The sequence below is a fragment of the Oryza brachyantha genome, chromosome 5 (genome assembly GCF_000231095.2).
Source record: "Oryza brachyantha chromosome 5, ObraRS2, whole genome shotgun sequence".
NCBI classification, from domain to species: domain Eukaryota; kingdom Viridiplantae; phylum Streptophyta; class Magnoliopsida; order Poales; family Poaceae; genus Oryza; species Oryza brachyantha.
In genome coordinates, this window is record NC_023167.2 from 12,131,657 (window position 1) to 12,154,860 (window position 23,204).

Consider the following 23,204-nt stretch of genomic DNA (forward strand, 5'->3'; position numbering starts at 1 on the left):
GAAAAGACATGTGTGTATCCCATAGTAAATCACAATACCGAGGGTGTGGCTACGATCTAGGGTGATTGTTTGGATGTTTAATGGAAAATGCCAAATGCCATATTTACCAACAAAAATAATTTATGAATAAAAATTATATATATATATATATATATATATATATATATATATATATATTCCCAGCGATCTAAAAACAAGATTGGAAAATAAACATCGATAAAAAACCCCTAAAATAACTCCAAATCTAAGGTTGAAAGTCAAATTTTGACTTAGGTCATCCCCTCTCTATATATGACTACTCGGTCCATGGGATCCATACATGATCTTTTGCTATTTTAATTTATATACTACACATAAGGTAAGATAAAAATCACATCTAGCTCTCTCGTAAGAGAGAAGAAAAGGGAATAAATAATATATTTTAATCTATGGATAATCCATATAGGTAAATGTAGCTCATCCTATTTTATTCCCTAACGTCTTTTTAATAGTAATAAAATAGTTTGTATAAAATTATAAAGATCGGTATTGGCTAATATTGTGGACGCCTCCCGTTTCATAGTATAAGACTTTAGCTTTGGATACTAATTAATATAGACATATATATAAATTATATATATATATATACATATTTATGAATGAATTTAGAGGACTTTTACTGTGATTACGCTATGAAGTAGCGAACAGACAAGGGTGACACTGTGACAGTACAAGTGTACTGGAACTCTGCCGATCTGGATTTCCACAACACTGAGCAGAAGAAAAAGGGGGGAAAAAGCAGTCATTCGATTCGCCGCCGCACCCAAACAGACACGGCCGGCTCGCCGCCGCCTCCCCCAGCACGCGCTCTTCTCGAGGCCTGCCGTTTCCTCTTTCCCCAGAGAGAGAGCCAGCACAGCACGCACGGAAAGAAAAGTGAGAGCGCGAGCACGCGAGGAAGATGGGCGGCGGCGAGTGCAGGACCAACGACTACGGCGCCGCGGCCTACTGGGACGCCCGCTACTCCTCCTCCTCCTCCTCCTCCGGCGGAGGAGGAGGCGGCGTCGAGTTCTTCGAATGGTACCAGACGTACGAGGCGCTACGGCCGCTGCTGCGCGCCCGCCTCCCAACCTCCTCCCGGGTCCTCATGCTCGGGTGCGGCAACTCCCGTACGTCTATCTGCGTACTTGAATTTAAAGATTTCGCTGCTAATTCGTTTGCTCGTGCCACATATCTCTGGAAATGTACGTTAGTAGGTCACGTGCTCCAGAATCTCGCGCTGCTCGATCTTAAAGCCCGTAATAGTTCATCCCCAACTGCCAGTGCATTTCTGATTTTAAGACATGCTTGTTCGGTGCTCTCCGGCCCTATTTTTTTTTGCTGCTGCTTATACTTATAAATTAAAATTTAAAATTTTAATCTTAAATTAAATTTTAGGGGTTTTTAGTTGGGTTTATTTTTCAGCATTAGTTTATTGTTATTTATTTTTCAGCATTAGCTTCTATATGTTTAATACCATATATATATATCTTATTTTTAAATTATTTTTTATTTATAAATACATTGCAACACCCTGCCTCTAAAATCCGCATTAGCCCGCTTGATGTGTTTTACACATTGACCCACGTTTGCGCTTATACTTTCGTCCTCGCTTCGTGTAAAAAGATTAACCTGAGGATACCATGGTTGGAGCACCGGGCCCTCACCCACCTACTTCCAAAGTGGTACTAAACCACCACTGCACTTTCATTTCTGAGTCATATGGGGCAAACACACACTACTAATAGACTTCAAATGAGCTGGGGTGTTACATTCACCCCCTTAAGGGCGTCGCCGTTTATACGGCAAAGGCCCAAAACCAGACTTCAAACAGGCCGGGGTGTTACATTCACGCCCTTTCAAATGGGCTGGGGTGTTACATTCACCCCTTAAGGACGTCACCGTTTACATGGTAGAGGCTCCCCCTCTGGTGGAGACCATGGCCCAACACACATGCATTATACAACGGAGTTTTATGCTTTGGTGTTAGTCCGCTCTAAACATTGAGCGGACCCACGTTCGCATGATATTCTGCTCCACTTTCATCCTCGCTTCGTGTAAAAGGGTTAACCCGGGGATACCATAGTTGGAGCACCAAGGCTTATAAGTAGGCTCTCACCCACCTAAACTTCTAAGTTGGTACTAAACCACCACTACACTTTCACTTCTAGATCACATGGGCTAAACACACACTACTAACACACTTCTAGATCACATGGGCTAAACACACACTATTAACAGGCTTAAAACGGTCTGAGGTGTTACATATATTGTTTGTTTTTTCTCTGCAAAAGCCAAACAATCACCCCTGAACTCTTGATTGGGTTCCATGTCACACAGTTTGCTTGCTAACTAGGCGCTTCTTGGGCGGTGCAATACTGCAATTCAGAATATGTTCTGTCTAAGATATTCTGCTTGTTTTTAAACTAGCTACTCTATTTCGGTAGTTGAAAACTTGGAACTGTTATATAGTCACTTCTATCCTTTGAATGATCCTGTTTGATCTTATTTGGCAGTTTTGTCAGAGGACATGGTGAAGGATGGCTACGAGGAGGTAGTAAACGTAGACATTTCATCTGTAGTCATTGAACAGATGAGGGAGAAACACGTGGATATTCCACAGCTTACATGTAGTGTTTTCTTTATAAATTTCATATTCATAGTTTGTGGATTATGGTTTCTATGTCTATTTACTTGGTATGTTGTGCTTTAAGATTTCCAGATGGATGCTAGAGACATGAGTTACTTTGGTGACGAAACATTTGATTGTGTCCTTGATAAAGGTATACCTTAATCATTCTATTTACCATTGTTAATACCCTTGTGGAATATTTTTTTATGGCATTTGTTTATTTTTCACCACGACAACTCCGTGTTCTGATGGAAATTTCTGAAGGTACATTGGACGCCATGATGGTAAGCTTTGCCTGTTGCACAAAATATATTTTAGCTTTCTGATCAGGCATGAAGTGAATCATATGGCCTGTATTGATGTTGTTATACTATCTTAGTGTGGTGATGATGCTCCTCTTGGCGCTTCCAAAATGCTAGCAGAAGTGGCAAGGTGTCTGGCATGAAAGTTTCTCCATTTCACTCATTCCAAACTAGTTTCTCTTTAATGATTCACTATGTTCATATTGAACTATTTTGTCCCTTGCAGGCTTCTTAGGCCTGGTGGGATCTACATGTTGGTACATCCTCTAAACCTAAACAATATCATGTAATCAAATGCGATGTTGGATGATTTTATGGAAGCGATCATGTTCTTCTGCAGATAACGTATGGTACTCCTAAGGAACGACTGCAGCTTTTGTATCAAGCTGGATTCCACAGGAAGATTGAACTATACATTATGCGTAAGTACAGAGTACCTTTTTCTTCTATTTCTTGATTCATGGAGCTGTGCTTATTTGAAATTCTAGAAGGAAACACTGGTTCTAAAGATTGACTATTCTAATGGAAATCTTAAAAAAATAATTTGCCGCTGTGATTTTGTTTGTTACCTAGACCCTGGCGTTAAATATACTATTTACTATTATCATTTGCAGCCACACCTGGATACCAATCGAAATGGAGCAAAAATGCTTCACTTGCACAACCTATCATACAGGAAGTTTCACTGACAGAGGACGGTCAATTACCACCTGACTGTGTTCTCAAAGATCCAGAGTCGCATTTTATTTATGTTTGCCAAAAGTCTGATGCCGCTAATGGCACTAATTCTGTGGTTGCTAATGAAGGGGAAACCACAGCTTCAAAATGATCTTCTGTATCCTTAGTTTGCATTTGTTTTGGGTTGCTGATGAGCGAGCCCTCGTGTACCAAGTGCTCACAAACCGTGTCAGCTGTTACTATTGTGTGAAAACCACGACCCTCCTTAGCCATATGGGCCCTGAGGGTTGCCAATCTGTGCTCGATATTTGTTCACGGAACTTGGAAAGATCTGACGCAGAATTCAGATGTATTTTGATATGTTGTTGGAAGGGGGCAAACTCTGAATTGTGTTAAAGTCCGTTTAAAATGACCGAATTCCTCTTTTTGCACGCAAGTCTGTACTAACTACTCCATCCGTTCCATATTATAAGACTTTTTAGATTTGTCTAGATTCGTGCATGTATCAATGTATATGCTTTTGTATATGTGTTTAGATTTATTAGCATACAAATAAATCTAGTTAGAACCAGAAAGTTTTAAAATGTGAAATGGAGGAGATAATATTGACAGCCATGAGATCAGGGTGATTTTGATATGATCTGATTATTCTGAGATGGAACCCCGCAATGCAGTGTAGAACAACGACTGAACCTCCTGGGCTGACATATATGGTCAATGAGACATTCCCCCATTATATATTTCTCCACTAGTTATAGAAAACAAAGTTCATCATGGTATGCATTTGAAGGGGGACCGAGTCTCGGTGGGGGTGATGAACACTGTTGACTATCAGAGTGTTACAAACCATCCCAATTGGCTATTGCTCTCAGTTGCAAAAGAAGCGAGTTTCATTTTTTACATAAATTTTATGAGGTTTAAAACCATCCCAATGCTCTGTTTGGGCTGACGTATATGTGTTTCGCACCTTCCGTGAAGATCTATTAATAGAATTGCCGATCTTCACGGTTAGGTGCATGACCATACAAAACCCTCCAAATGCCGAAATGCAACTGGATTATAGTGAATTGATGGTAAGTTCAAATAAACATGTGTCCTCACAAATATCATCATTTGCACTAAAGCTCATAAGCCTATGCCGAAAATTAAATTTTAATACTTAATATGCCGAAAATTAAATTTTAATACTTAATTAAGCAGTTGATTTTTTTCATCTTCATTTCCACCATTTGCTTAAAATCATGAAAGATAAGTTTATAAAAGTTTATCCATAAATTGTTTTTCCCCGCTAATAAAGTATAGATTATTTTCAGGTTTCTCTCACTTCTTTTACGTATATGTTTTCCAAACAGCTAAACAACATGTTTTTTTAAAAGTTTCTATATATAAATTCATCATCTCACTTTTCTAAAATAGAATTTTAACTTTGTACTAGTTAATTTCATCATTTATACCCTTAAATATCTTTAAAATAAAATAAAATTTCATATTTCATATTCTATCCCAAAAGAAACATAGCCATAACGTGAGGTCTTATTTTTGTACTGAGGTCCTCACATACCCCCACCCCCACAAAGCCCAAAACTAGCGTCGAACTCGAACGGTCGAAAAGAACGGGAAAAAAAAAAAAACACAGAGGAAGGCAATTCGGGAATCGAACAACAAGGCCTTCCATTTTAAAGAGAGGAGGAAAAGAAAAAAAAAACGAAAAAGGGAAAACGCACGCGCACTCCCCCGGTGCCAAGCGGCCGCGACGCATCGCAGCCGAGGAAGAGCACCACCCTCGCCGCCGGCGCCGCGCCGACCTCCTCCGTCCTCTCTTTCCTCCGCCGCGAATCCACCCCCGCCTCCCAGTCGCCCCCCCCCACCCCCGCCTCTTCGGCTCTTCCTCCTCCTCCTCCTTTGGGGAGGGTGGTGGAGGCCTGCCCTATGGCGAGCGGCGGCGGCGGCGGCGGCGGCGACGATGAAGCGGGCGTGAAGCGCGTGGCGGACCGCTACCTGAAGCGGGAGGTCCTGGGAGAGGGAACGTACGGCGTCGTCTTCAAGGCCGTCGACACCAAGGTCGTCCCCCCACACTCCTTCTCCCGCTCCTAAAACCCTCCCCGGTGCACATCGTCCGCGCGGGGAGGCGCTGATCTGCCGCCGCCTCTAGAAATTTAGTCACCGGCCAGCTAGTTCGGTCCTCCAGCTCGATCCGCCTGCTCGGTGAAGAAGGCGGGTGGCGGAGTGATTGTGCTTTAAGGGGTTTGGTCCGCGGCAGCTTGCGAAATCGCGTCAGTGAAATGGATGGCTTCCCGTGGATTGGTTTGAGCTGTCCTTCTGCGGGGGCAGTCTAGGTTGGGTCATCTGTGACCCATGGTTGAGCCATATGAACACAATTCACCTGGTTTTGTTCACCGGCGCAGTGATTGAGCTGGAGTTGTTGACATATAGCGCAATTCACATGGTTTTTTGTTCACCGGTGCAGTGATTGAGTGGGAGGTGTTGACATTGTGATGGGTGCTTGAGATGGTGCTGGTTTTACCATATCTTATTAAGCAAACCACAGGTTATCCCTTTGATGGGATCTGATCTGTGGGATAGCAGGGTTTGTATATTTGTATTCTGGCCATAGGGTGCCAGGCTTTCACTCTACAGATTTTGGATGTGCTCTCAGTGCTTTTAGGTTTTAAGTTTACTATATCTGCGGTTTGGAATCTATTGCCATCGCATTTTACTTCTTCCTTTTGTTAACTTCTGTTGATGTTTCATATATGTGCTTCGCTTTGTTTGAGCTAATGTTACTGTTATTGAACTTTTACGTGTTCCTCGTTTTCAGACTGGAAATACAGTTGCAATCAAGAAAATCCGGCTAGGAAAATACAAGGAAGGTGTCAATTTCACTGCATTAAGGGAAATTAAACTTCTTAAGGAGTTGAAAGATCCTAATATTATTGAGCTAATCGATGCTTTCCCTTATAAGGGAAACTTGCATCTTGTATTTGAGTTCATGGAGACTGACTTGGAAGCTGTCATACGAGATAGGAACATTGTATTGTCTCCAGCTGACACAAAATCTTATATTCAGATGATGTTAAAAGGTTTAGCCTTCTGCCATAAGAAATGGGTGCTGCACAGGTAGCTACTATCTTGCTATTTTTCTTTTAAAGAGGGTAGTCTTTGACACAATCTGTGCTGTAGGGATATGAAACCAAATAATTTACTCATTGGCGCTGATGGACACCTTAAGCTTGCTGACTTTGGTCTGGCACGTATATTTGGGAGTCCAGAGCGGAACTTCACTCATCAGGTTATATTTGTGAATTTATATGGATTGACGCCAGTAGCTTGTTGCAGAAACAATATATGCAACGGAAATTTCTTTGAGTATATTGATTGTTCTTTTCTATCTATTTGAACTGTGTCGACATTGCTGTTTATGGGCTTTGCTTTTCTGTTAATCAAAATGTAACATTGAATATAGCTATGAATATTTTATGCCTTATCCCTACCCTCTTTGTGACAATGATAGGCACTTAGGAAGTAAAAAGCTTAAATCTTTATGGATGGAATGAAATATATACATGTGGGGGAAGTTCTTGTGATACTTCCTGGATATTGATTTGCCAGACTTGGATTTAGAACAAACTTCACGGATTACTGATTTTGGTAGTATATGCTCAATAACCATTTGCCTGTTAGAATATTGGATTTAGAACAAACTTCACGGATTACTGATTTTGGTAGTATATGCTCAATAACCATTTGCCTGTTAGAATATTAATAACATTGGAACTACAGTTTCATGCTGAGTCATCTGTCCTGATTTTCATTCACCATCATATCTGGAGTTTCTGTTAATCCATCTTCTATCAGTTATGCTGATGAGTATTATGTAGTCAAGTATTAATTCTACACTATTACAGCAATGCTGCATGCTTTGCTGCAATGTGTGTTCTACTGTTTTTTATTTTATTTGTTTCACTAGAATCATTTTATCCTGATGCTGCTGGGCACTTCAATTTTGAATTTTATTCTCCATATATAGGTCTTTGCCCGATGGTACCGAGCACCAGAATTATTGTTTGGCACCAAGCAGTATGGATCTGCTGTTGATATTTGGGCTGCTGGTTGTATTTTTGCTGAACTGCTGCTTAGGCGACCGTTTCTCCAGGTTTAACTGACTCTTGTAATTTTATGAATGGAGTTATGAGAAATTTCAATCTATTTGTAACTAGGCAATTTTTATGCTCTGAGAGTGTAATGTGCATGGTGAAATTTGTTGTTTCTCTGTGTTTGCATGGGAACTGTTACCGCAAAATGCTATTTTTAGTCAGACTAGTTCAACTGGGAAAACTGGAAATGGTCAGGCCCTGTTGAGGTGATTGGATTGAACCTGTGAGCAGACTGCTTTGAACTTGCAAGTGGTTTAAATTTGACTAACTGTTTTAATGGGAGAAGCTAGTTCCTCTGCGCACATGGTTGATGTCAGATGTGTTTAACAAACATATTATAGTATAGTGCCGGATGGTTCACACAAATTAAGCCTGGCTCAAGATTTAGACTTTATATGACAAAATTATGTATGTCATGTTGGTCTTCACGTACAGCTGCCTGCAGACAGCTGTTACCCGGCTCCTCCACAACTTTATGAGCACGTTATCCTTTCATTAGCTATTTCCTATTTTGCTAGATTATTTCCACTTTAGTCCATTTGTTTCCATTGGATTATAGTATTTCCGTTGTTAGTTGGTTTGTTTCCTTAAGATTAGGATTTGGTGGTTTGTTTCCTATTTGGTCTGGGCCTGTCCTATATAGAGAGTCCTGCCAGGCAGGGTTCTCTCTAATCAATTCCTGAGAGTCCCCTAACTGAGCCACATGGCAGTGTTCACCTTGACAGTAATGTTATCTAGAATATCGATTAGACCAGCGAACTGATGAGTCATGCTATCGGCTGGTTCAATGACAGAAATTGCCAGTACTTGGTTACACTGGTCTACTGGATATAATTCAGTATTGTAAATTTTCTCCCTTTGTCTCAAAATGGTTAAAGCTAAAATGAAATATTATGTGAATGTTGCTTTATTAAGACTTTGTGTTTGAAAGGATATGCCACCATTCTTTATGTTTTAAGTAGAACTAGCGTTATTCTTCTCTGCAGTAGTATATGATGTACACTACTAGGCTCTTGTTACTTTGCTGACGGGTATGTACATGTTTTTTGGTGGTCCAATATATAGAGCTTAGTGCCTAAGATTTGGGTATCCCTGCTACTTCTTCTGGTCATACATATTTTGGCTGAAGAAGGGGTTTCAGGTTAGTGAAACTATACCGTTGTGATTACTGGTGGGGCATTTTTAGCATTGACAATTCAAACTGTAAGTCCTTGTTATTTTTTACTTCTATTTAAAAAATTGTGGATTTGACCCAGGAAAAATAATAATGCACATGAGAGGCTAGATGAATGAATGCTCATATGAACATGTGCTGATCTAAATGTTCATAATTTTTTTTCACCCAACTGAGGCTTTTTATTAAGGCCACCTGTATTAGTTTGCTTTTGTTTCTTATGTTGCTTCAGGCCCTCCTGAGTTTCCTGACATTTTGTCTTGTGTATTGTCCAAAAATATAGAATCCTGGAACGGAACATTCTTTTGGAATATATATGTGCTACTCATTACATGCTTATTCACTATAGTTTTATTTTCTCTCTACCAAACTTATCAAGTTCTTACATGCATTAATGTTCATCTTGTAAGCAATTTCAGATGCTCATCAGAAGTTTTTTTTTTTCATTATATATGAAAGGATTTTCATGTCATTGTCCGCTGTTTCCTTTGTGAGAAGCTGCAGTGGTTGAAAATATCCATTGGTCCATGTCTAACTATGGTTCTCTTCTCTATTTGATTTTCAATAGTCAACTTATCTACTTTAGGATCAGATCTCTCTGCAGCTTAAGTACTCTACCTTTGCAAATTCTTCATTTCTTACAATCAAGTGTTTTGTAAAGTTCGGGTTTATAACCCTGGATAGCATTGGTTCATATGGATTTGATAAGCATCATTTTTCTTAAATCATTACTGCTATATTTCTCTGTGTTAATCATCAATATGCCTGATCTTTTTGCATGTGTGCTACTAAGATAGGTTTGGAGCATTTGATACGATATTTAATCCGATAGGCAGCACATTTTCATTTGGTAGTTGTATCTAAGGAACTTCAATGGGCACCCAAGTCATTAAAAAAATTAATGCTGCAGGGTTCTAGTGATATCGATCAACTCGGGAAGATCTTTGCAGCATTTGGAACTCCAAAGTCTTCTCAATGGCCAGACATGGTTTATCTTCCGGATTATGTCGAATACCAATTTGTCTCTGCGCCTCCACTTCGCTCATTATTTCCAATGGCCAGTGATGATGCTTTGGATCTTCTATCAAAAATGTTTACCTATGATCCAAAAGCAAGAATTACAGCTCAGCAGGCTCTTGAACACAGGTATGCCTATGTTACGGGTCAATAAAATCTCTGATATCAACCTCTTAGTAAACCATGCCATTTAAATTAAAACAATGTTTATGTTTCCTATTAGGTACTTTTCATCAGTACCAGTGCCAACAAAACCATCACAGCTTCCAAGGCCACCACCGAAAGGAGATTCAGGGAGTAACAAGATACCAGACTTGAACCTGCAGGATGGCCCTGTTGTGTTGTCTCCTCCAAGAAAGTTGCGCAGGGTGACTGCCCATGAAGGGATTGATGTTCATATGCATCGAGCGGACAGAATGGAAGAACATCCTTCTGGGCCGAGGCACATGGATGACATGTCCGGCCAGAGTGCTAGGATACCAATGTCAGTTGATGTTGGAGCTGTTTTTGGCACACGACCTGTTCCTAGACCAACGTTAAACAGGTAAACAATACTATAGATATTGATGAATGGAAGTTTGAAACTCCTGCCCTTGTCTAAATAGACAATGCACCTTATACAATGCATTTAGAATTGGGTGTGCTGAGCTCTCATTTTTTGGAATAACTGAACATACTTATTTCCTATATTTTGCAGTGCCGACAAGTCTCGTTTAAAACGGAAACTTGACATGGATCCAGAATTTGGATACACAGATTAAAAGAAAGAAGTTTTACATGCACCATTTTTTTTTCCCATACTGGCTTGTTGATTTTTAAAATATTCTTTGGGAACATAGTTCCACTATCTTCTAACAAAAGAGAACTGTTTCCTGTTATCGCTTTTTACTGCCCAGCCGGCGCAGGAAGAGGAAACTGAAGACTTATGATTATTTACAACGGGACGTGCACATGCCATTTCAATTGGCGGGCATACAAAAATCTGTAATCTTTATTGCATAGATGAGTTTACTTGTGTGAGCATGTGCCTTCGAGTGTTCCCAAAGATTGTGATGAAGTATCCCGTTCTCAAGTTCTGGTGTCAATTTTCATTCAGTTAATGTATGAACATTGAATTTTGATTGTTGTCTAGTCGGTCATCTTAGGTACAGTAATTCTTGTAACCAGGAGCGGCTTATATTATCTCGAGTATCTGACACGTCTTCCTGCAAGACGGTGTAACAATGCATGGGTGGAAAAAGAAAAAAAGGAAAAATAAGAGCAAGTTTTTTTTTTATGATGAATTATCATGTGATTACGATATCTAGGACTTCCTAATGCGAGCAATATATTATCGACAATTCAAAAGGATGCCCAAAATGTCTTCCACCCCTGAAGAAATTTCTTGCATGTGGGGTGGTAAATATAACTAAATGCTTGCTTCAGAGTTGGCCTTCATATTTCCAGCTTGGCAAGCTGGCAGAAGTTATGTGGATGTCAGTCTCTGCGTCTCTGCCAAAATGCCAATACAAGCAACGTTCGTAAAGACGTAGTAGCTCCAATTTGCAAATGATTCATGTTTAAAGCCAGGATTCAAAATGCATTGAGCATTAGTATTTTCTTCCGAGGCTCTGAAATATATCAGCGTTAACTGGCTTGCTACCTCCCAACATCAACCATGTTTAGACGAGCAATAATGTTTACTCGGGCGTCGGAAGTGATGGCACAAACAAATTAGAAATGACGGTGCATAGGAGATGGGTTCCGAGGTATGTCATATGGAAAAGTCCATACACTATAGGACAAGTTGCCATGTGAAGTGGATACTTTTGCTAACTTTACAACTGCTATAATAAATAATGTAATAAATAATGTGTGCAGTATATGCATGTGAACTTGTGATACTAAATGAATCTGATAAAATAGCACATCATGTGACGTGTACTTGAATCCATATTTCCTTATCTATTTATTAAAACGTGACATGTACTTGAATCCATATGTATTATTATAACGATAAAAATAATTATTTATATTATAATATGTAATTATAAATTAATGCTACAATCATACCCATCTAATGAAAAAAGATGATTCTGCTAATTTGTCTTTAAATATTTTTGAGTAATTAAGAAAAAAGTAAAATAAACGGGAAAAGTTGTAATTGGTTGAAATAAAAAGTAGGTAGATAAATTAAAATAAGATGATTATGATTGTTTGTGATTAGAAATTAGTTGGAGGACTAGCTATATTTTGGAATAAATTTTAAGTGTTAAACATAACTGCAATTTGAAAAAACGCTATTTTGTTTAGTTTACATAACGTTTGGACCAACAATTGATCTATTATAATATTATTTGCATAATAAAAGATAGAATCATTTGTATATCCGAATAAGGATATTACAAATTCAATAAAGATATGGTCATATTACGGAAGGAGGGGGTGGGGGAGTGCTTGCTACATGCTCTTAGTCCTTATGAGCAGGAAAAGAATTGGCCAATGCCGTAATTAAGAATTTGAGCTAAAAAACCTGTTGTTTAAAAAAGGAACATCTTTTAAAATATTCCTTTATGTCAAATTTAAAGTCTTACGCATAAACATCTTTTAACTAGATTAGTTCTCCGCATAATTATTACCAAAAGCTTCACAACGTACTATCGTTGAATCTTACCAATGACATTTTATTGAAGGGGTCTTGCCGAACAAAATACAGTAAACTTACATGTGATCGACGTCAAATAAATCTCAGAGCATCTACACTCTTTATAAAAAGATAAACAAAACATGATATCACAACATATAACTTCATCCGTCCTAAAATAACTTTATCTTTTACTTATCTTACGTATACCAAGTGACCATACTGTCTTCAATTTTTAAATGCCAAGGCAATCATCTTGTACTTTATTTGATTCCAATGTATTTATTCCCTACATGTACAACTCAGATGTAATGATTGCTTAAAAATAAATTTATTTAGGATAAAGAAAAAGATAACAATGGGCTTATTTCGATAGCAACGTTTTAAGATGGTTGTGCCATCTAACTTATTAAATCTATAAATCGAGAGGTCAAATTTGACAATCCAACCTAACTCTCCATCCCTGAAAAATTTAATCCTCTATTAAAAATTATATAGAGAGACCTAGCTGCTGAGGTATAGAGAATCGATATAGAGCCAATTTTATAAATACATTTTATATGCTCATAGGTAGGTGGTGTTAAGTTGGAGCAAACTCATGCACCATGAAGATAGTTAACACTGAAATTATAATTGACACAGAGAACTAATATAAAAATTATATATTTAAGGGACATTTAGGAAAGGATCGAACAACACATTTCAACCGTACGGTTAAATAACCACATGAATTAAGAATACTCATCCATCTTTTTTTATTTAACATCGTTGGCTTTTGGTGATAGTATATCACATTCAAAACTTTTGTACAAGTAAGCAAAACTGTAAGTCAACTTAATCAACAGTGCCAACTAAAAAAGCCGAAGAGAGTATAATTTTAAGAATATTATGTTTTTTATCTGAAAAGTACTCCATCTATTTTATTTTATAATATAAAATGTTTTAGACATATTCATGTATTGATTAAGGTATAATATTTATATATATTAAGATTCATTATCATCAATATAAAAATCTTATATTGTAAAATGAAAATAGCAAGACTTAGGCTGTGTTTTTGGGTAGATTATTTCTTGAGTTTTACACGCGCATGTTCCAAAATACTAAACATATTTTCAAAAAAATAATTATATATAAGTAATCATCTCATATTTTTAAAGTAGATTTTTAATTTTGTTGTAATTAATTATATTATTCTTATCATAAAAATCACAATCGTTTATATAGTATTCATCTGATAAAAAAGAACACATCGTTGATACTTTATTGGTTATACTTCTCTAATGCTATTGCTTTCTAAATAAGCTATTCCTCCCAAAAATGACTGAAGAAAATTCGACCGAAAAAGAGCCCCCTATCATACCGGGGAATCAGAACCCACTACAGGATTCGCAGCTTCGCACTAGGACGACGACGACGACACACGGCCACAGCGAGGACCCCAGCACGGCGCGGCCGCATCCGATCCGGCGCGTCCTTCTCGGAGTCCGCGCCGGCCCCGGCCGCCGTTTCGCGGGCTTTTCTCTCTCCTTGTCGTCCGCCCCCCGGGCCCGGGCCCCACGCCGCCCCCTCCCCCGGGCCCACCCGTCATACTCCCCTCGCCATAAACCCTCCAGTACTAAGCCGGCGACGCATTCGTCATATATCAACTACCCCTCCCCCCCTACTCCCCCACCTCCTCCGCCCCGCGCCGTTGCTAAACCCCCCCTACTCCTCCTCCTCGCTTCCTTCCCCATCCATCCGCATGGATCGCGCCGCGCGGCTCGCCCGCCGCCGCGGGGGCGGAGGCGGAGGCGGAGGCGGAGGCGGAGAGACGGTGCCGAAGCCCCGCCGCAAGGGGCGGCACGGCGACGCGGGGCCGCCAATCGTCATCGACATCGACGACGGGGAGGCGGAGGAGGAGGAGGGCGTGGGTGGTGGAGCGGCGGCGGTGGCGGCGCCGCCTGTGGGGGCCGTGGCGACGCGGACGCGATCGCGGAGGATGGCGATGATGGTGATGGTGCGGGCGCCAGCCACACCGGTCGTGGCGGAGCCGCCTCCGCCGCCGCTGTTGCTGCCGACGCCGAGCGGGAAGAGGAGGAGGAGGAAGGGGGCGGGCGGCGAGGGGAGCAGGAGCGCGGGGCCGTCGAGGGAGAAGCGGCGCGTGCGCTCGCGGCGATCCTCGGGATCATCAGCGGACGGGGTTCGGGCGCGCAAGCGCAAGGAGGCGGAAGTGGAAGCCGAAGCAGAGGCGGGAGCTCTCGCCTCCGGAGGATGGGTGGAGGGGTCTCCACTTGACGGAGGTGAGAGCAGCGGGCGTGCCGATGACGCTTCGCGCAATGGCTATGGCGAGGCTCGCGTTTGGAATGCGGATGGCACTGATCAAGGAGACGAGGAACATCGCAGTGTTTCTGGTGGGGATCGAACCGAGGAGCATTGCGGGAATGGGGAAGTCAGTGTTGTCAATTCGAACCATGATGGAGGTGGGCAGAATGGTTGTTTTGACACGGACGAGGAGATCATTGCTGGGACGGACACGGGGGATTGTGAGAACACGGAGTTAGCAGTTGTGGATTCTATCAATGAAGAGTTGGTGGCGCCATATGAGGATGAATATGACGACGAATTGTTGGAGGAAAAGCTTGTTGGAGATGTCATTCGTGCTTACAGCAATGGTGCTAATTTGGATGCGAATGGAGTGGACTGGGAAGCTGAGGATGAGATGGAATTTGACGATGATAATGATAATGATTATGATGACAATGATGATTCTAGGGGTGATGCTGATGAAGGTGACAAATCTGTACAAATGCATGACTTTTCAAAGATAGAAGCACAAGATTTTGTGAACCACAATGTTGATGGAGTGAGGCGTCATGAGGATGAGGAGGTTCTCAAGGATGAGATGGAGTTGAAGGGAGAAGGAACTCTCAGTTATAATGAAGGGAGCTTGCATATAGAAATTCTTGACTCTGATGAGGAAGTCAAAGTGGTCAAGGACACAAGAAATTTCTCAAGAAGAAAGTCGTTAGCGCAACCAAAGCTACCGATTGCGCCATCTTGTGTTGCATGGAGAACTCGGTCATCATGGGGTATGAAGGAAGAAAGGTTTTCGTACAATACATATTTTGAGACATTGTCTGACGAGCCAAAAGAGGATGATGAGGATACTGATGTGGAATTGGATGATGAGGATGATGACGATGAGGACAATAGTGCTAGCTGTGATGAAGAGGAAGAAGAGGAAAGAAAGGAGGAAGAGGAAGAGGCTCAAAGGAGAAAGCAAAAGAAAGGGATTGACTCATCTGATGATGAGATGATTGATGATGCTGTAGATTGTGGCATTGACTGGGAGGACGATGATTACCCAGAGGTTGATTTTACTCGACCACTTAACTTTAATAAATATGGCAGTGAGGCCCCTGTTGGCAGCGAGGCTTTCACAGAGCAACAGAAGAGATCAAGATTTACATGGGAGCTTGAGAGGAGGAAAAAACTGAAGCTTGGAATAATGAAGAACCATCGTTTATATGAACGAGACCTGGAATCCGATTCCAACTCATCCAGTTCTAGCCAGAATAAAAAAAATGGATGCCAAGGGAGTGGTGATCGCAGAACTGGGAGGAAAAGGAAGAATCTATTATCAAAGTCTGATAAGAAATCCAGCCGCATGCTAAAGCGACAATCTCTCCTGAAGCTTCTGATGGACAAGATGTGTAGCAATGATGATAGGAAGTCTTCTCCTTTTGACCAGAATCCCCAGATTGAGTATAGTTTCAAGGATTTGCATCCATTGGTTTTTTCATTTGGGGACGACGATCCTATACCAACTGATAGGCCAGAGCCAGCTGCTGCAATAGACATGCTATGGGCTGATTTAGACTTCACTTTAGAGTCGGAGAATATTGGGACTTATTATGATGACGAGGTACTTTTGTTTTGCTGCATGAATCTATCTGACATTGCTGGCATATGGCTGTCATTCTACTATTTTTTGTTAATGATATTGATTTGATTATGGAACATGCCACCCTATAGGTATCAAATGTTTATTGCACTAATCTTTGCAGAGAAAATAAGCTGGGGTATTGACAGGTTTTGTTAATCATTCATCACATTTGCTGCACAATTTGCTACATTCTATTTTACCATTATTTTAGTGGTACCAATATTTGGGAACATTGTGCTACTGCACAACTTGACACAGTCACTAGTGTATAGATAGTTCTCAATAAAGTTTGTATGCGTGCATTGTGCTACTGCCATATTTGAACTCTTTAACAATAAACATATCTTTATTTGTTTGGAGACTAAATATTCCTTAATGTTGTCGACAACAGAACACCGTTTGATGGTTGACAGCAGGAGATTTTGGTCAATTTTTAACTGTATTATATTCTGTATTTCTCCAAAATTTTCTAGTGTGACAAATTGGATGCTTCCATATTTGGTGTCATCTAGTTGAGGCAACCAAATTGAAATGATTAGCTTCTGTTGCTTTGTAGGGTCAACAGAGCAGTCTGCTAGATCTTGCGCTTGCTCCTATTACACCTTGTTCTAGAGGGAAGCACGAATTCATTATCGACGAGCAAATAGGAATCAGATGCAAATACTGCTCCTTGGTAAATCTGGAAATCAGATTTATTTTACCATTACTGGTGAGTTCAGTATTTTCTCAAAACTTATGATTTACTTCCCACAACACAAGTTGATGAGTTCTGTTGCTTATCTTGTTCTTTCATTCCAGGCCTCCAATTTCGCAGAGAAACCTGCATGGCGAAATAGCTCTTGTTTGAAGACTGCATTAATGTGTCCTGATCTTTATGAGCAAACAGGGGCTGGTGATGGACAATCTCAAGATTTTCATATAAACGGGACTGTGTGGGATCTCATTCCTGGGGTCATTACTAGTATGTATCAGCATCAACGTGAGGCATTTGAGTTTATGTGGACAAATCTAGTTGGTGATATTAGGCTTAATGAAATAAAGCATGGCGCTAAGGCTGATGTTGTTGGAGGATGTGTGATCTGTCACGCCCCAGGCACAGGAAAGACCCGTTTGGCTATTGTGTTTATCGAGACATATATGAAGGTATTCCCAGATTGCCGACCAGTGATTATTGCACCTCGTGGGATGTTGTTTGCTTGGGAACAAGAGTTCAAGAAATGGAATGTCAATGTTCCTTTTCATATAATGAACACCACTGATTACTCTGGGAAGGAAGACAGAGACATATGTAGGTTAATAAAGAAAGAGCATCGGACTGAAAAATTGACTCGGCTTGTAAAACTGTTTTCATGGAACAAGGGTCACGGTGTTCTTGGAATAAGTTATGGTCTATATATGAAACTAACATCTGAAAAGTCTGGCTGCACTGGAGAAAACAAAGTGAGAAGCATTCTTCTTGAGAACCCTGGTTTGCTTGTTCTTGATGAAGGGCACACACCTAGGAATGAACGCAGTGTCATCTGGAAGACACTAGGAAAAGTTACAACTGAGAAGCGTATAATTCTATCTGGAACTCCTTTCCAAAATAATTTTCTTGAGCTTTACAATATTCTCTGTTTGGTGAGGCCCAGGTTTGGTGAAATGTTTTTGACTAAAACAAGAGTGGGTCGAAGGCATCATGTCTCTAAGAAGCAACGGGATAAATTTTCTGATAAATATGAGAAAGGAGTTTGGGCATCCTTAACTAGTAATGTAACTGATGATAATGCAGAAAAGGTAAGATCAATATTGAAGCCATTCGTTCATATTCATAATGGGACTATTCTTCGAACTCTTCCGGGGCTTAGAGAGTGTGTGATTGTTCTGAAACCTCTACCACTTCAAAAGAGTATCATTAGAAAGGTGGAAAACATTGGATCTGGTAACAATTTTGAACATGAATACGTTATTTCTTTAGCTTCCACACATCCTTCACTTGTAACTGCTATCAACATGTCTGAAGAGGAAGCTTCACTTATCGATAAACCAATGCTTGGAAGATTAAGGTCTAATCCTTATGAAGGGGTAAAAACAAGGTTTGTAATGGAAGTTGTTCGTCTATGTGAAGCGCTGAAAGAAAAAGTATTGATTTTTAGTCAATTTATTCAGCCATTGGAACTGATAAAGGAACATCTTCGTAAGTTTTTCAAATGGAGAGAAGGAAAGGAGATTCTCCAAATGGATGGTAAGATCCTTCCAAGATATCGTCAGAATTCAATTGAGGTTTTCAATAATCCAGATAGTGAGGCGAGGGTGTTACTTGCATCTACAAGAGCTTGTTGTGAAGGGATTAGTCTAACAGGGGCTTCGAGAGTTGTTCTTCTAGATGTTGTTTGGAATCCAGCTGTCGGAAGGCAAGCTATCAGCAGAGCATTTAGGATAGGACAGAAGAAATTTGTATATACATACAATTTAATAACTTATGGAACAGGTGAAGGTGACAAATATGATAGGCAAGCAGAAAAGGATCACCTGTCCAAATTGGTCTTCTCTACAGAAGATGAGTTCAATAATGTTAGGAACATGCTATCAAAAGCTGAAATGGAGCATTGTTCTAAGCTGATATCTGAGGATAAGGTTCTTGAGGAAATGACTTCCCATGATCAGCTGAAAGGCATGTTTTTAAAGATTCATTATCCACCAACTGAGTCAAACATTGTTTTTACTTACAACCAGATTGCTCCTGAGTTAAGTTGATAACGACTGACGTAAGATGGATTTATTCTTTAAGGTGTGGCGCTCTCAAACTTTTGACTTCATATACTTGAAGTGTCTCACTGGTATTGATGTTGCCCTCTGTTGGTTCTGTTTACATAGTGTTAACTGTTATTGGTGTGTCCCTCTGTTCTGTTTACATGAGTTCTCTTGGTTCTTTGTAGCATGCTTGATTGTGAGGTCTGAGAAAATTAATTATATTGTCATCCGTCAATTACTATTTACTTGAAATTTTCTTTTGTTTTGTGTGATAGCATAAGCAATAACCGTCTCATGTCTTACAGTGATTTTTTTAGTGATCATGTACTTTTTTGCATGCTTGTTAAAATAAAATTCAGGGTTCTATCCTAGTGCGCCTACTGAAAGTGAATCAAAGCAGACTCTTTACGCTACCATGATTCCTGAAATTCCTTATTATAGTTGATACAAGGTAGGCTTTGTGTCTACATATGAGGATAGTGTGAGTGTATATTGTGAACTGCGATGATTCTGTGCAATGCACTGCCTGTGCTTGAAGCATTTTGTCAATTTATGTAAGCATCGCTGCCATGGCTAGTTCTAGAATGATCAGATATTGATGTAACACAATGTGCATGTGTATTCTCTTTTATGGCGAATGCTCTTCAGGAGTCCTTGTGTAGCACAGGATACAGTTTCATGGTTACAAATGAGACCTAATACTCCCTTCATCCCAGAATATGAAAAGTTTTAGAGCTTGACATGGGTATTATGAAAATTGATGGAATTAAATGGGGAAAAGTTATGGTTGGTTAAGAAGGAAGTAAGTGGAAACTTTAGTGGCGGAAGCTTCTGATTTGTTGAAAAGAGAATACAAGTGTATAAGTTATATTTTGGGCAAATTTTGAATGGTAGAAGTTGTTATATTTTGGGATAGAGGAAGTACGCCATAATTTTTTCAGCTGTTTTTATTGCAGATGGTGATTCATTGATTATAAGGGGAACTCTTGGTGTAATCGCACTTGAAACACATAATAATATGCTATTGCTAAGGCATCCGTGCTCCTGAGTAAAAAAGTTCCAAGTTGATTGTAAGTTTGTTCCACTGACCTCATTATTTTACTCGGTTTTATTTAGTTGACTTCCATTCAATTAGTAGTCAGATGCTTGCTGATCCTTTTTCTTTGTTTTTCTAATGGACAGATATGTGTTTCTGTAGGACATACAGCGGAATTCCTGATGCAGCAGACTGTAGTGTCCTTATACTTCATCAAATAATGGATCTGTGATTGCATTAAGGTCACGCATGATCAAATAGGACAACAGTCAATTCTTACATAATGGGGTGGGCAAAGAAAGAAGCGTCAATGAGCTCAGAATGGACACAAGGTCACAGGCTGAGAAATCTTCTTGTGTATAATGTTCTCAAGATGCGATGTATAATAATGCTATTGGTTCATTTCAGGTGGTCCAATATATTTCTTGAAATAAAAGACAATCTTAATATGAATAATAAACAGACTAGTTTAAGCTATACTTGGTGTGACTGATGCTGTCTCTTCTTGTCCATGCAATAAGAGTGGCAATTTGCTTACATATTTATGTGGGTATAATTGAAATTTGGTTGTGCATTGCTGCTTATTGAGAGGTAAATTTATGCGTTTGTAGTTTTAAATTTTAAATCTATGCAATAGAGATGTTTATTTATGGACCAGTGTTATCCTGCCATAAATATGGACCAGTGTAGTCCTCATTGCCAGGAGAGGAGCATTTATTATGTTTAGGTGATCAGATTCTCACCTAACTTTTTTTCTTTATTTAGCTCTTTTGAAGCGTAGTCATATAGATTTTTTGTTGCAACAGCAAAATGCTTTATGTAGAGGGTCCAACTGGAGGATACCAAGTGGTGTCAACCTATGGAACCTGGATATTAAGCTAACTTATCATTATACAATGAGAAAACCATCAGACTGTCAGAAAGGTGTAAAAGCAAGGTGCTAGATGGCAAAGATTCAAGATTCTCTTGTATTTCTATCTGGCCATCATATGGTCCAATCAGGTTATAATGCATCACTTCACACTGTCAGACGATTATTTGCTCTACATTTTACCATACCTTATGATGCTGTATTACGTGCAGATCAATTCGGACATGACAGGTTATGTTGTTGTCAGATGCTCACCTGTGCAGCTAAGTTGATGGTGATGATTTAATTAAAGTGAGGCTATCTTCAAACCAAGGTAACTTCTTTAGACAGTTCATTTGAAAATAAAACCACTAAAACTAGACTTATCAAATAGAGAATCTCCTTGCTTTGTGTGCGCTTATTTAAACAACCTCAAGCTTAATGTATTGTCCACCTGATTATGGAGATCTCTAAGATATTGAGGCTTACTGACCGCTGTGAAGACTGGGAAGAATACTAGAAATCGCAATCTAGATCAGATGGGAGATAGCTGTGGGCCTGTGGCACCTCAACTTTTCTAACCTGCAGTTGGCAATATCCTTGATTTATAATCGCAGAGCTTCTGTTCAATCGTCTGCAGGAGTGCAGGGAGACACATGAATTTTACAGGAGATGGCTCAATTCCGATATGATCTTAAAAAAATTCGTTATTCCAAATACGACCTTATCTGGCCATAATTGCAGGTCATTAGTGTCTTCTTTCGAAATTTCTATGTCTACTACGCAAACAATGATATTTAAAATGTTGGATTATTCTGGCAAATCGACGCTCAAACTTGGTATCATGATGCAAACAGGACAATGGCAATGCGTTTCACAATCTTCAACTAGAGGTTTGTAGATGGTACAAACCCCGTCCTAAAATAAACGAATTTACGAGTTTTTGATAGAATTTTTGACTCTTTGTTTTATCTGAAATTTTTTATGATTAATATTTTTAGTGTTATTACATGATACAAAATAGTACTTTACGTATGACTATTTTTTAATTTTTAATATTTTTTAAATAAGACGGATAGTCAAGCGCTCGATACAGAAAACTCTTAAATTCGTTTATTTTGAGATGAAACAGTAAGGCCTTGTTTAGTTGTTTAGTTTTCAATTTTTTTTCCAAAAACATCATATCTAATCTTTGGACACCTAAATAAAACATTAAACATAGATAAACCAAAAAACTAATTGCACAGCTACGGAAGAAATCTTGAGATGAATCTTTTGAGCCTAATTAGAAAGTAATTAGCCATAAGTGTTACAGTAACCAACACGTGCTAATGACGGATTAATTAGACTTAAAAAATTCGTCTCGCGGTTTTCAGCCGGAATCTGAAATTTGTTTTGTAATTAAACTACGTTTAATACTTCAAATATGTATCCGAAAACTTGATGTGATGTTTTTGTAAAAAAAATTTTGCAAACTAAACACCACCTAAATTATAATTTTTGGGTGGCGCGGTGGTGCTGGGGTAGATTTGTTGCCTTGTGGGCACATGACTTTACTTATTATGATTTAAATCTTGGTGGCCATAATTATTACACATGTGCTCTTTTAATAGAAAATTTAACGACGATAGAGATTTGTGGATGGCATATGTATCTCTAAATGTGTTAGGGGTGTACGTCTGCACGTGTATGGCATATGTACTATGTACGTAAAAATGATATGCAAGGTGTTTTATCTTTAAGCGTGTGTTATGGGGTGCACTACGGATGATTTGTGATATGCTTTTCATGTAATCGGGAAAAAAAAATGAACGGTATTGTACCTGCACAAGAATTATTTCGTAGACAGCTTTACACATTGGTGATTGGTCTAAACGGACAACGCTGGTAGGCAACCTGGAGTTTTTTTTTTTTTAAAGAAATGGAAGAGCTTATTTGTTTTCGTCGGGGTAAGATCGATAACACATCATCGACGAGATAGCTAAGCAGATTCAGTAATTGAATATGACAATATGTTAATCTCAGATATGGTCGAGGCTGCACCGACGACGAACGAAGG

The 23,204-nt window shown here is 39.6% G+C and overlaps 3 protein-coding genes and 1 long non-coding RNA gene across 7 annotated transcripts; all 4 read left to right on the forward strand.

Moving 5' to 3' along the window:
- The first annotated feature begins 768 nt into the window (after positions 1 to 768).
- On the forward strand, positions 769 to 4,131 carry LOC107304225 (EEF1A lysine methyltransferase 4). Of its 2 annotated transcripts, none has more exons than XM_040524295.1 (8): positions 769 to 1,148; positions 2,535 to 2,648; positions 2,733 to 2,801; positions 2,915 to 2,934; positions 3,030 to 3,082; positions 3,179 to 3,209; positions 3,293 to 3,374; positions 3,567 to 4,131. In XM_040524295.1, exons 1-8 carry the CDS (start codon positions 941 to 943, stop codon positions 3,779 to 3,781), a joined length of 792 nt encoding a protein of 263 aa, XP_040380229.1. In that variant the 5' UTR covers positions 769 to 940; the 3' UTR covers positions 3,782 to 4,131. The 2 variants fall into 2 exon arrangements, with proteins under 2 accessions (XP_040380229.1, XP_040380230.1); XM_040524296.1 differs by having other exon boundaries at positions 2,535 to 2,572; positions 2,741 to 2,801.
- A 1,148-nt stretch (positions 4,132 to 5,279) lies between these two features.
- LOC102704982 (cyclin-dependent kinase D-1) lies at positions 5,280 to 11,249 on the forward strand. Its single transcript, XM_006655222.3, has 7 exons — positions 5,280 to 5,691; positions 6,449 to 6,747; positions 6,811 to 6,919; positions 7,658 to 7,783; positions 9,869 to 10,104; positions 10,199 to 10,519; positions 10,673 to 11,249. The coding sequence occupies exons 1-7, from the start codon at positions 5,560 to 5,562 to the stop codon at positions 10,734 to 10,736; spliced, it is 1,287 nt and encodes a 428-aa protein (XP_006655285.2). The 5' UTR covers positions 5,280 to 5,559; the 3' UTR covers positions 10,737 to 11,249.
- Positions 11,250 to 14,306: 3,057 nt separating this feature from the next.
- Positions 14,307 to 20,997, forward strand: LOC102705257 (SNF2 domain-containing protein CLASSY 4-like). Of its 3 annotated transcripts, none has more exons than XM_015837825.2 (5): positions 14,307 to 16,505; positions 17,083 to 17,235; positions 17,325 to 19,345; positions 20,216 to 20,329; positions 20,458 to 20,997. In XM_015837825.2, the coding sequence occupies exons 1-3, from the start codon at positions 14,343 to 14,345 to the stop codon at positions 19,260 to 19,262; spliced, it is 4,254 nt and encodes a 1,417-aa protein (XP_015693311.2). In that variant the 5' UTR covers positions 14,307 to 14,342; the 3' UTR covers positions 19,263 to 19,345; positions 20,216 to 20,329; positions 20,458 to 20,997. The 3 variants fall into 3 exon arrangements, with proteins under 3 accessions (XP_015693311.2, XP_015693312.2, XP_040380038.1); XM_015837826.2 differs by having other exon boundaries at positions 17,325 to 19,296; positions 20,442 to 20,997; XM_040524104.1 differs by having other exon boundaries at positions 17,325 to 19,296.
- A 92-nt stretch (positions 20,998 to 21,089) lies between these two features.
- Positions 21,090 to 22,004, forward strand: LOC107304267. The gene is made up of 3 exons (XR_001550294.2): positions 21,090 to 21,297; positions 21,379 to 21,479; positions 21,786 to 22,004. It is a non-coding gene; the product is annotated as an uncharacterized LOC107304267 (long non-coding RNA).
- The last annotated feature ends 1,200 nt before the right edge of the window (positions 22,005 to 23,204 follow it).

Excerpts from the sequence above, each read along its gene's own strand:
- LOC107304225 (XM_040524295.1), top strand. The coding sequence starts at position 941 with ATGGGCGGCGGCGAGTGCAGGACCAACGACTACGGCGCCGCGGCCTAC. Across the intron at positions 3,083-3,178 it reads ATGCTAGCAGAAGTGGCAAG|GCTTCTTAGGCCTGGTGGGA; the intron begins GTGTCTGGCATG and ends TGTCCCTTGCAG. Across the intron at positions 3,375-3,566 it reads GATTGAACTATACATTATGC|CCACACCTGGATACCAATCG; the intron begins GTAAGTACAGAG and ends TATCATTTGCAG.
- LOC102704982 (XM_006655222.3), top strand. The coding sequence starts at position 5,560 with ATGGCGAGCGGCGGCGGCGGCGGCGGCGGCGACGATGAAGCGGGCGTG. Across the intron at positions 10,105-10,198 it reads CAGCAGGCTCTTGAACACAG|GTACTTTTCATCAGTACCAG; the intron begins GTATGCCTATGT and ends GTTTCCTATTAG. Across the intron at positions 10,520-10,672 it reads CCTAGACCAACGTTAAACAG|TGCCGACAAGTCTCGTTTAA; the intron begins GTAAACAATACT and ends TATATTTTGCAG.
- LOC102705257 (XM_015837825.2), top strand. The coding sequence starts at position 14,343 with ATGGATCGCGCCGCGCGGCTCGCCCGCCGCCGCGGGGGCGGAGGCGGA. Across the intron at positions 16,506-17,082 it reads GGACTTATTATGATGACGAG|GGTCAACAGAGCAGTCTGCT; the intron begins GTACTTTTGTTT and ends GTTGCTTTGTAG. Across the intron at positions 17,236-17,324 it reads GATTTATTTTACCATTACTG|GCCTCCAATTTCGCAGAGAA; the intron begins GTGAGTTCAGTA and ends CTTTCATTCCAG.